This window comes from Pogoniulus pusillus, chromosome 2 (assembly GCF_015220805.1).
Source record: "Pogoniulus pusillus isolate bPogPus1 chromosome 2, bPogPus1.pri, whole genome shotgun sequence".
Lineage (NCBI taxonomy): Eukaryota > Metazoa > Chordata > Aves > Piciformes > Lybiidae > Pogoniulus > Pogoniulus pusillus.
In genome coordinates, this window is record NC_087265.1 from 13720266 (window position 1) to 13733277 (window position 13012).

The 13012-nt window shown below is 42.5% G+C and overlaps 1 protein-coding gene across 15 annotated transcripts in view; it reads right to left on the bottom strand.

The window, feature by feature from the left end:
* The window catches only part of KALRN (kalirin RhoGEF kinase), a 651147-nt gene that overhangs the window by 298470 nt on the left and 339665 nt on the right, over window positions 1-13012 (bottom strand). For all 15 annotated transcript variants that reach the window (XM_064156794.1, XM_064156788.1, XM_064156780.1 and 12 more), the window contains one exon: window positions 3481-3603. In XM_064156794.1, coding sequence (XP_064012864.1) covers window positions 3481-3603 — 123 coding nt within the window. The remainder of the gene's footprint in view (window positions 1-3480; window positions 3604-13012) is intronic.

Here is a 13012-nt window from a genome sequence, read left to right on the forward strand (position 1 = left end):
ATCATCACTGGCTGAACTACAGCAATCTGACCTGCACAAAGCAACTGCAGGCAAGCAAAGAGGCTGTCACTGCAGGAATACTGCAGCTACATCCGACGTGGTACCTCTTTGGTGATATCCTGATATCTGCTTCAGCCCCAATACCTGAGTATTCAGTTTCACCATGTGGTAGGCACTGTGCCTACGGTTGGCATATACCAGATATCAACCTCCCTCCCAGAAGCTCAAGTGTTGTAAAACAAATCCAAGCATTTTCTACCTGGGCATTCCATGTAGAACACATATAGTTAATTTTTTTTCCAGAGTATTGTCTAAACAGCAGTTAGGAGAGAAGGGATCTCCAAATTGCATTTCCTATTGCCCACAATGCAGTGCTCTAAAATCACTGACATTTCCCAGCACGGCTGTATGCAGGAATAGGATCTATTTGGGCCATGCCTGATTGAATCATTACATCCAGATTTATAAATCTGTGGAGTTTCTAATCCACCTCTCAATCTAGTGCCTTGGCAGGCCAGTCAATCAGAGCATTTCTCAGCACAGCAACCCCAGATAGACTACTTTTCTTTACATGCATTCAAAAGCATGAATATTTTGCCCACTGCTGAAAGTACCATGGAAACTCAGGAAAATTGCTTCTGGTCTGACCTTTGCAAATACCTTCCTAAAACAGATAAGAATAAATATATCAGAAACTAAAAAAATAAAAAAAAAAAAAAAAAAAAAAAAGTAGATTTTGGAGAATAAATTTTTACTGCATGGCATACTAAGTGTTTTTGTTCTTTCAAAGAACTACCAATAGCAAATGCTATTGCTGCCCTGTCGACCTCACCAGTACTACACTTCCCTTCTTTTGTTTTTGTTCCTTTTTTTCTTCAAGAAAAGCAAACACATCTCTCTTTACTGTCTTTAATGTCATTAATTAACATTCTGATAAGGGGAATGGGCAAATTCCCCAGTTTGTCTCAGGATTTTACCACATCTGCTTGATTATATGGCTATAGTGAGAATAAGCTGGTTATCCACCCTGCCTATGACAAAGATAGTCACTGTCTTGAGAAAGGTGATACATCATTAAACTGAAGTTAGAAATAATTACCAAACAACTCTAAAGAGTTAAGTATCAAGAAGGGAGTGAGAGGAATATAAAATGCTCATAATCAGAGTGGAGAGGAGATTTATTTCCCAACCAAAAAATTGACCTCACTAGAAGCTTCTGCAGGAGAACTCCAGGTGTGACATATTTATGGCCTCCCTTCTTACCCTTGCTATTACTCTTTCCAAAACAGAAAGTATTATATTTTCAAGTCCTTGACCTCAGATAAAGTCTGAGATTCCTTTCACTTCCCCTTAGTGCATGTCCCCATGTCCGTTTGCCAGCACCACATTCCAGTGTCACACTGCAGACAGGCCTGATAAATTAGCAATGGTATTCTGGTATAAATGCACTAGAGGAATCCAGTCCTGTCAAAGCCAGGGGTGGAAGCAACTTGTGTCAATTATTTCTTATTAGGAGGCACTACAAGCTTTGTACTTGGAGCGTGGGACTGAGGATGGCTGTTCACAACTGTCCAGGCAGAGCAAGGAGACCTTTATTGATGCTAAAACATAAGGTGTTGAAGAATCAGATTCAGAGGAACCTCAGAGATTCTACACCTGTGCAAAACCATACTTTTTCTATCCTCTTCCAAAACACTCGCCTTGGTTTCCACATGTGGTCATCAAGATAGATTTATGCTCTGAATTTGGCCTCATAAAGCAAATGAAAATGTGTCTAAAGTTATTCACAGACAAATACGTTGAATTACTACAGAAGGATGACTGACAGAGGGATTATAAAAGTCTGAAATGACTTTTAATTCTATATGAGGTGCTCTGGTACCTATACATGCCAGCTACACATCTGTAAGGTTCCTAAACCTTGTTGTATCTCCAAGATGACATCATCCAATACAGCAAGACTTAAGGCTAGCAGAATCAAATATGATTAACATGATTAAGAGGCACATAGAAGAAAACATGCTAACATTCTGGAGAGATTTCAGGATTGATACTTTATCTGCTTCCCTGGCATTTGTATTTTAAGTAAGACAGGTTGAACAGGGCTCTGCTCAACCTCGCCTAGTTAAAGATGTCCCTGTTTACCTCAAAAGGGTTGGACTAGATGACCTTTAAAGGTCTCTTCCAACAGAAAACTATTCTAAGATTGTAAAGCAAATAGGGGGAAAAAAAGATTGAGAGAATATAAATTGAATATAGGGAAAGGGAAAAAAAAAATAGCCTGTAGCTGCCTTCACGAGTGAAATAGCTTCCCCTGAGGGTACAGTGAAAGAGGTATGTCCATATTACTGGAATTATTTTAAACTAAACTATGCCAGCACACAGGAAGAGTACTACAGAAAAACAAAACTAAGGTCTAGTAACATTTTTGTCTTATGCTGCAAAGAAACATTTCAGCAATAGCCTGTCTTGGGAAGTCAAAGAATTTGACACATTCTACTTTACATAGATTAATTAGGATTTTATGTGAAATATCCAACGCAGAAGCACCTTTACAGAAGATCAATCTCTGACAGTGTGCTGCAAATCTAACCCTAAATGTCATAACTTGGTCTGACAGAGCTGAGACTGGGTAATTTCTGACCATAAGATACCTTACAAAACCAAACAAACCATCCAACCAAAACACACAGAAGCAAAAAAACTCAACCAAACAAAACCAACAAAAACCTCAACAACAAAGTCAAGAAAAAAAAAAAAGCACAAAAAAACAGCTATTCAGTCCCTGGAACAACTTATAAAATGTTCTTTTTACTTTGCAGTCTATAAATAAAGATGGAATGTATGTTTGAACATGTAGTATGACCACACTTCAAGGAAATAGTACAAGCTTTTGGCTTCATACCAGTATTCCTGAATAAGCCTTGCTTACACTGAGAGGTGAGGGGAATAAATAACAACAATAACATCTACCTGTAACAATTGCCTTTCACTCCAAAACAAACAAAAACCCTATCCATATAATACACTGTACTCTCAGAGAGAGTGGAAGGGTAGTTGTCCTTACTGCAAACCCACTCTAGCATTTCTCCTGCTTCTTTACCAGCTGCTGCCTTCCACTAGAAAGCGGCTGCTTTCTCCCCAGTTTCCACTGTAGGAGTTACAATTGATTTTCTATTGCTGAAAAACATCCTTCTCTATGTCCCAACACTTTGCATTACTGTCTGGTAAACTACTTGCAATTCCTTACAAGGTTTGAGACCTCCCATTGATCCAGTGTGTCGATTTTCTGCTGGTAAGTCCCGCTGCTACCATGCTCTGCAGTGTGCATGCTAAATTTCAAACCCGGGAGACAGTGTCCTGGTAAGCTCCAAATGTTTGAAGACAGCAGTGTGACTCACAATAGCAATAATGTTTTTCTTAGTAGAGGAGTAGCAAAAGTCAAGCCAGAAAACAAAATCCTCTGATTCAGACCCTTACCTGTGCTACCTCTTCAAAGTCATCGTGCCTTTTCTGCAGCGCGCGTGCTCGGTGTAGAGACTTCCCCACTCCTGTGTGTTTACTCAGAAAGGCTTCCCCATGATTTTCGATCCAGTCTAGTACCTGCCAGAAAAGAAGAACAACCAATTACTTCTCCTGTCACAGAGGCACAGAAAAATTTTCAAGGTGAGGATGAAATGGCTGCAGAGGTATTGCTTTGTGATTGCTACAACTAAACACATGCAGATCTGTCAAAGTCCATCCCAGCTGGGATGTTTGTAATGTTACTGGTAAATGAGGATTATTGAATTTTTACTATTCAATTTATTTTGAAGTGTAGCTTAGTTATTTGAGTCTGGCAGATATTAAATATTTGTTTTCACATAAAGTAGTTTTGAGGAAGAGGAATCAGAAATCTGGGATTTTTTACAGCAAGCACTCTCCTCCTAGGAGCTCTGTTCATAAAATGAGAAACAGTGCTGGTTGATCTCACATAAAGAGCAGATCTCAATAGGAAGCAGTTTAAGGAAGTCACAGTATCACAGTATCACCAAGGTTGGAAGAGACCTCACAGATCATCAAGTCCAACCCTTTACCACAGAGCTCAAGGCTAGACCATGGCACCAAGTGCCACGTCCAATCTTGCCTTGAACTGCCCCAGGGACAGCGACTCCACCACCTCCCCAGGCAGCCCATTCCAGTGTCCAATCACTCTCTCAGTGAAGAACTTTCTCCTCATTTCAAGCCTAAATTTCCCCTGGTGTAGCTTGAGGCTGTGTCCTCTCGTTCTGGTGCTGGCCACCTGAGAGAAGAGAGCAACCTCCTCCTGGCCACAACCACCCCTCAGGTAGTTGTAGACAGCAATAAGGTCTCTCCTGAGCCTCCTCTTCTCCAGGCTAACCAATCCCAGCTCCCTCAGCCTCTCCTCGTAGGGCTGTGCTCAAGGCCTCTCACCAGCCTCGTCGCCCTTCTCTGGACACGCTCAAGCATCTCAATGTCCCTCCTAAACTGGGGGGCCCAGAACTCAACACAGTACTCAAGGTGAGGTCTAACCAGTGCAGAGTACAGGGGCAGAATGACCTCCCTGCTCCTGCTGACCACACCATTCCTGATGCAGGCCAGGATGCCACTGGCTCTCTTGGCCACCTGGGCACACTGCTGGCTCATGTTCAGGCAGGTATCAATCAGTACCCCCAGATCCCTCTCTGTTTGTCTGCTCTCCAGCCACTCCAACCCCAGCCTGTATCTCTGCATGGGGTTGAACAGGAATCTGTATATGACTTGCAAAAACACTGATTTTTGGAGAGGAGCATGTGCATAATTAACAGTCTGTAAATAATTCCATTGACATCCTCTTTCCCCTTGTCAGGAGTTTTAAACTTATCTATTAAAAATGGAAGCAGGTAAAAATTTCATTTTGTTAAAATTAAAACCTCATTAGATGAGACTTTTTCAGTGTTTCATATGAAGTTATACAAAGTATGTGTTTGCTATTTATTAATACTTCATAGCCACTCACTGCAATTCTACAGCAAACTGTTCAAAGAACTTTTCCTTACTTATAGCATTAAAGTAATAATCAGATAATAACTTTTGTATCCCAGCCTGTGCTCTATAAGGCTGTTTTAGTTACTGTTAGATGACTGTTGACAGAGATTGCCTCATCTATTTTATAAACAGATGATTTGTTATGTGTTTCAATTCAGAGTAAGAAATGCAACTTATGATACCCACTTTAAACAAAGGTGAAAACAGAAGTGATGAACGTAGACCAGAGTAGTAGTCAATATATGGATACTGCACTTTGCATTAAAAATAATCAAAGTGCTACAACAATAACCCATATGGAATAAACTTTTGTTCCAAGACTCATGCAAGAGCTGGCAACTCCTGCAGCAAAGCTTCATGAGACATTTAGTGCCATGCTCTAGATGACTGGATAGGGCTGGGTGCTAGGTTGGACTGGATGATCTTGGGGTCTCTTCCAACCTGGTTGATTCTATGATTCTATGATTTGGATTTATTCCATTCTGCTTGACACAGAAAGGCATTATCTAGTGATTCACAGAATTCTTCCTGTACCATGAAAACTTCTCTCTGAAGCCATCTATGCAGGTATTGATTAGGTTTCCAAATATCTCAATTTATAAGATTAGATAGAGAATACTCCTTGAGGTGATAAAGTCTTATATCCACTTAGTAAATTAACACTGTGTGAGAAGACAAGATTAAAAAACACAATAAATGTTACACTGACTGTAACACTCTCTTTGACCACCTCTTTCAATGTTATTTCAATACCATGTCTCAGATGAAAATAAAAAATCCAAATTTTTTCTACAAAGTCTACTTCTGCCACAATTCCTACAATAAATAAATCACAACTTAATAGCACTTTCTGTGGCTTTGAAGCCCATACAATTGCCTACTCCTATCTTCAATGCATTTGTTTTCACAGTCATTCTGTGACACACCTAAATAGTATGACTTCATTTTGCACTGAAGAGGGAAAATGACATAAATATATACATTAGGAGACTAAGTGAATTGTTGAGGTGTCCCAGGAAGCTGTGAGAAAACAGGATGTTAGCATGAGACTCTGATAATTTGGTATCCTTAACTATCAAAAGAATCCTCAATATTTACATGAGCAACTAATACATTTTCCCTTATGTAAAGTATTTGCCATCTAATAAGCTCACAATGATTTGCAGTCATGGAGAAATATCACATTTGTTTCCACACGGCACATAAAATTTGCACTAATTGAGGAGGTGAGGTATGGAACAACTGAGTGAACAAAACAACCTCAAGAACATAAATCTAGTCAGATATAAAGCACTTATTCCCCAGTGAAAACAATGAGAAATGTTAAGCAATTAGTCCGTGGCAGATGCAGGAACAACTCTGTAAGGTCACAGATAAACCTGAAATCACCAGCACATGTAAACATCTACAAATCAGTGGGTTTAGAGGCATTCTCCCTTGCTCTGAAGAAAGGAAATATCTTTAGAACTAGAATAACTGTGTAATAATTCAAGATATAAACATTCACCGTGTCAATTGAGAGCACAGGCTAGATACTCCACAGCTGAAAATTAACATTCCAAGATGTAGTTAGGCATTGAAGTTACACTGACTTGGTTCAAATAATTTAATTACTTCTTAAAAACATAAACAGCTTGAGGATGCTGTTAAAAATGCAGTTAATTGTGTTGTGCTAATTACATCCTCAGATTTCCTAATTGTCCTTTATTGCCAAGTGATTTATTTTCTTAAAACAGCTAGATAAAAACTGGGAGTCATGAATTGTTTGAAATGAAAATATTGTGCCACAGATAGAGCCACCATCTGAGGTGCCCCTTGAAACATAACATGTATTTTGTAACTCCAGTATATTCCAACTGCCTTTCTAGGATGCATTCTGTGATTCACTACTGTACTTTCATTAGTTTGAAAGCAACTTGGGACAGGGGCCAGGACCTCTCTCCTGTTTTGCAGCTCCTTGCACAGTAAACTGTTGCTGATTGATACCCGCCAGAATATGAGCCAGCAGTGTGCCCAGGTGGCCAAGAGAGCCAGTGGCATCCTGGCCTGCATCAGGAATGGTGTGGTCAGCAGGAGCAGGGAGGTCATTCTGCCCCTGTACTCTGCACTGGTTAGACCACACCTTGAGTACTGTGTTCAGTTCTGGGCCCCCCAGTTTAGGAGGGACATTGAGATGCTTGAGCGTGTCCAGAGAATGGCGACGAGGCTGGTGAGAGGCCTTGAGCACAGCCCTACGAGGAGAGGCTGAGGGAGCTGGGATTGTTTAGCCTGGAGAAGAGGAGGCTCAGGGGTGACCTTATTGCTGTCCACAACTACCTGAGGGGTGGTTGTGGGCAGGAGGAGGTTGCTCTCTTCTCTCAGGTGGCCAGCACCAGAACGAGAGGACACAGCCTCAGGCTGCGCCAGGGGAAATTTCGGCTCGAGGTGAGGAGAAAGTTCTTCACTGAGAGAGTCATTGGACACTGGAATGGGCTGCCCAGGGAGGTGGTGGAGTCGCCGTCCCTGGGGCTGTTCAAGGCAGGATTGGACGTGGCACTTGGTGCCATGGTCTAGCCTTGAGCTCTGTGGTAAAGGGTTGGACTTGATGATCTGTGAGGTCTCTTCCAACCTTGGTGACACTGTGATACTGTGAAACTCTGCCCCTGCCTGACTGCAGCTGAAATCCCAGAATCTCAGATTTTTTTCAGTTGGAAATCACACAGGGTAACACTGTGTGGAGACTCTCCCCATGTAGGCAGAATTTTCCAGCTGAGGTTGCTGTCCCTTGTATAATACCACATTAATAAACACACAGTGGAATTCAAACTTCAAGGCACATCTCAAAGCATGGGTGAAGCTGTCTCTGGAAGCATCCAGGAAATGTTATCACTCACAGACATCTGCTGGAAGGACTGGAGGTTAATAGTCTTGGTATCTTACCTACACATATTGCAAATTCCCATCCCACAGCTTACTGAGCCAATTACTATTGGTGAATTGATTGGGGTAGCTGCTTCTGCAGTTCCTGTGTCCAGTCCTAGAATATATCCATCGAAGGAAGTAAATTAGCTGCTTTGTTTAGTCTGATGGTAGCTCAGATGGGACTTCAGAATGTGTGCATAGGAGGCTAGTAGGAGAGAAAGAGACTGCCTTTTCTGGATGAAGATTCATTACTCGTATTAACTAATAATAAAGAGGGACTGGTCGCAGACATTAAGGTCAGGAACAGCCTTGGGGACAGTGATCATGACATGGTGGAGTTGAGTATTCTAAAGGGTAGAATCAGAGCAACAAGTAGAACTGCAACCCTGGACTTCTGCAAAGCTAACTTTGTGCTCTTAGGGACATGCTTGCAGAAATCCCATGGGCTAAGGCTCTGGAGGGTAAAGGAGCCCAAGAAAGTTGGCTAATTTTTAAAGACCACTTCCTCCAAGCCCAAGCTAGGTCTGTTCCCCTGAATAAAAAATCAGGCAGATGTGCTAGGAGACCTGCATGGTTGGATAAGGAGCTCCTGAAGGAAATCTCAGGGAAGAAGGAATCCTACAATTCATGGAAGAAGGGATTGGTCACTTGGGAGAACTACAGAGAAGTAGTCAGGGCTTGTATGAAAGCAACAAGGAAGGCCAATGCCCTCTTGGAACTGAAGCTGGCAAAGGAAGTAAAACAGAATAAGAAGGGCTTCTTCAAATGCATCAGTAGAGTAAGGAAGAATGGAGAAGGTGTGGGGGCACTGCTGAATGAGGAGGCAGCCTTGATAACTGAGGATGCAGAGAAGGCAGAGTTGCTGAATGCCTTCTTCGCTTCAGTCTTTACACCTAAGGCTAAAATCTCCTATGTACTCCTGGATGAAGGAGAGGAAGCCTGGAGGAGGGAACATTCCCCACTGGTCAGTGCAGACTGTGTTAGGGATCAGTTACACAAATTAAGCATTCACAAGTCCATGGGCCCTGATGAGATGCACCCAAGGGTGCTGAGAGAACCTGATGATATTACTGCTCTACCACTCTCCATCATCTTTGCCAAATTGTGGCAGACAGGAGAGGTGCCTGAGGACTGGAGGAGAGCCAATGTCACTCCAGTCATCAAAAAGGGCAAGAAAGAGGTTCCAGGGAACTACAGACCAGTCAGCCTCACCTCCATCCCTGGAAAAATGATGGAGCAGCTCCTGTTGGAGGGCATCTCAAGGCACTTGGAAGAGAAGAAGGTTATCAGGAGTAGTCAGCATGGATTTACCAAGGGGAAGTCATCCTTAACTAACCTGATAGAATTTTATGATGCCATAAGTGAATGGGTGGATTCAGGGAGACCAGTGGATGTAGTCTACCTTGACCTTAGCAAGGCCTCTGACACCATCTCCCATGACATTTTAGTGAGCAAGCTGAGGAAGTGTGGGATGGAAGAGTGAACAGTGAGGTGGGTTAGGAACTGGTTGCAAGATAGAGTTCAGAGCGTGGTGATCAACAGTGCCAGGTCCAGCTGGAGAGCTGTGACTAGTAGTGTCCCCCAGGGATCAGTGCTGGGGCCAGTCCTGCTCAACATCATCAATGACACTGATGAGGGCACAGAGTGTCTGCTCAGCAAGTTTGCTGAGGACACCAAGCTAGGAGGCTTGGCTGAGACTGCTGAAGGCTGTGCAGCCATCCAGAGAGACCTGGACAGACTGGAGAGCTGGGCACAGAGGAACCAGATGAGGTTCAACAAGGACAAGTGCAGAGTCCTGCACCTGGGGAGGAATAACAAACTGCACCAGTACAGGCTGGGAGGTGATCTGCTGGAGAGCAGTCCTGTGGAGAGGGGCCTGGGGGTCCTGGTGGATAACAAGTTGACCATGGCTCAGCAATGTGCCCTGGTGGGCAAGAAGGCCAATGGGATCCTGGGGTGTATTAGGAAGAGTGTGTCCAGCAGATGAAGGGAGGTTCTCCTGCCCCTCTACTCTGCCCTGGTGAGACCTCATCTTGAATACTGTGTTTACTTTTGATCTCCCCAGTTGAAGAGGGATAGGGATCTGCTGGAGAGAGTCCAGCAGAGGGCTAGGAGGATGATGAGGGGACTGGAGGGCATGGTTTATGAGAGAGGCTGAGGGACCTGGGACTTTTTAGTCTGGAGAAAAGAAGACTTAGAGGGGATTTGATAAATGCTTATAAGTAACTGAAGGCTGGCCAGGAGGAGGAGGACAGGCTCTGCTCACTTGCTCCCTGAGATAGAACAAGGGGCAATGGGTGTAAGTTGCAGCACAAGAGGTTCTGCCTCAACACAAGGGGGAACTTCTTTACTGTAAGGGTCACAGAGCACTGGAACAGGCTCCCCAGAGAGGTTGTGGAGTCTCCTTCTCTGGAGCCTTTCAAGGCCTGTCTGGATGTGTTCCTCTGTGATCTGTGTTAGGTAGTATTGTCATGCTCTGGCAGGAGGGTTGGACTCCATGATCTCTTTGGGTACCTTCCAGTCCCTAACATCCTATGATCCTATGATCCTACTCTGTGCTCAGTTCCCAACTGGTAAAAGTTTGTACAGCATCAGGCTCAAAAGCATGAAATGTTTGCTAGAAGCCTGTTATCAGAGGGTGAACGTAAGCCAAATGCTCAAGAAGCACATCTAATGTGAGCAGCATTTATTGGCAGGAATGCTGCAGGAAATACTCATCTTAAAAAGAAGACGTTAATAACTCTTTTTGTATTTCACCTAGTTTAAGATCAGAAGTGGTAGGAGCATTATTTTCTTTCAATCATGATGTGCGTGTCCTGTCTTCTTATCTCCTGAGGGGCACAATTACACACTCAACAAAATAAGCAGCAAGCTCAGGTCACCAAGAAAATTAAATAAAACTCTAGCACAATTACAGCAGGCTGACTGCGTTGGCTATTACAGTCATTATATGGCTGGATAGCAGCAAGATTCAAAACACTACCTGGAGGAAGAATAGCTGGAACTGTCCATTTTAAAAGATCTTTTTAACTGCAAAAATAATAATAGTGGCAATTCAGACAGGTTTCATCTGAGCACAGCATCAGGAAGCAGATGCTTAGGAAAGAACTGCTTCCAGAGGCCTCTCCGCATTCTCTTTTGCTGATGATTGAACTTTTGCCTATGGGGAGCCTATGACCTAAGGCACATCTAGACTGGCAAAATAAATACTGCCCAGGTGATGCCGAGGGGAATTGTACTTTGGAGTCCACTTGTGGATAACAGTGATAGTTTGTACAGGACAAGGCAGGAAAACATGAGAGGAAAGAAATGGAAGAATGGTTTCAAGGCAATAAGGTTGAAGAAGCAATCAGGCAATAATTAAGCAAAGTTCTGGGATGATAATTGCTCTTCCTCTAGGCTAATTGGTATGATGGAAATATGGCAAAATGATTGCATTAATGCAGTTAAGGTCAATTCTTTTAATAGCTTAAAAAGTTAATTTGATTTTAAAATTAAAAGGCAATGGGCACTATTTTTGAAGGGCAGACTTTTCGAGGTACCTCTTTCAATATGAAGCCTCTTTTCTAATCAGTAAATGTGAAAGCTAAGAAGCACCTCACAACTTTATCTGACTTGAAATTAAAATCTCCTTGGGAACCAACACTTTCCTTGCAAGTGGCAGTGCTCTGCTCCCATTTTACATGAATACAAAATTGCTTCAACAACATCTATAGTTCCTTAAAGTTAGTTGAAAATCTGCATTTCCACATCTTACAAATTCTAGTTCTTTAAGTAAAAAGGAAAGAAGATGAAGTCAGAATAATTTGGATAAGAATTGTAGAACCATTTTGGTTGGAAAGGACTTTTAAGACTGATCATTAACCTCAGACTGCCAAATCCACTGCCAATTCAAAACCATGTCCCTAAGTGCCACATCTATACTTTAAAATCTCTCTGGCGGTGGTGACTCCACCACATAGCTGAGCAGCCTGAGCACAGAGGCTTGCTCAAATAAACCAGTCATTGAATGCTGCCCTTGTCCTAGAGGAAGATGAGAAATGTAAGCTGGTGATGCAACCAGCATTAAGAAGACACAATGTGTTGTGCTAGCAGTGAGTGGGCACCTTGTCTTCTGCATTTGACCCAGCCTTCTGCTGACCATTTTCATTGTTCCTGAGCAAGATGACCCACAGAAGTGCCTTGGCCAAGGGAATCAGTAATCTTTCTTACTCTAAAACCCACTCTTGTTGCCATAGTGACTCCTGAAACTAGGTTAGTCTGAGAACTGAAAATATATTATGCCACTTTACACTCTAAGCAGTTAGGAGTCAGGTCTTGATCTCAAAACATTACAAACCCAGCAAAAATCAAAAGGGTTAGTTTAACTCTTTGGTAACTCTTACCAGAGTTGTAATAAATTCCAGAGCAATTCCAGTGAAGTACTCACAATTTATTCAGCTTTAAACGAGGCCCCATTTCAAATAGGTGCATAAGCATTGCCTAACTCTGAACATATGGATAGAGCCTCCAAAATCTGCTAGGCTGATCACAGAATCTCAGAATTAACCAGGTTGGAAAAGACCTCTAAGATGATCGAGTCCAACTTGACACCTAACCCTTCTAATCAACTAACCCACAGCACTAAGTTCGTCATCCAACCTCCTTTTAAACACCTCCAGGGATGGGGACACCACCACATCTCTGGGAAGCCAAACAGTATTAAGTTCCCACTATGTGCATGGTATTGCTTGCTCCTGAGGTACTCTCAGCTAACTAGAGTTCTGATGTGATACCAGGGATTCATAGGACACTTCAGAACTTGTGAGTTTATAATCTCATCACCATTTCTGCTCAGAAGAATCAAACTTTTTCTTTGCTTTCTCTCTAGCTGCCATTGTCAATGCTCAGTAACTCTGAGGCCTTGCATATCTGAAATTCCTATTCCAGAAACTCTGCCTTTGCCAACCATGCTCTTTGTAACAAGAACTATAGTTAAAAGGTTCATGTTTCAGACTGTGCTTTTATAGGTACTTTACATCCACAGCTTATTATAAATGTCTTCTTGTACTGCACAGCAATAAAATCCAATCTTTTCTCTCAA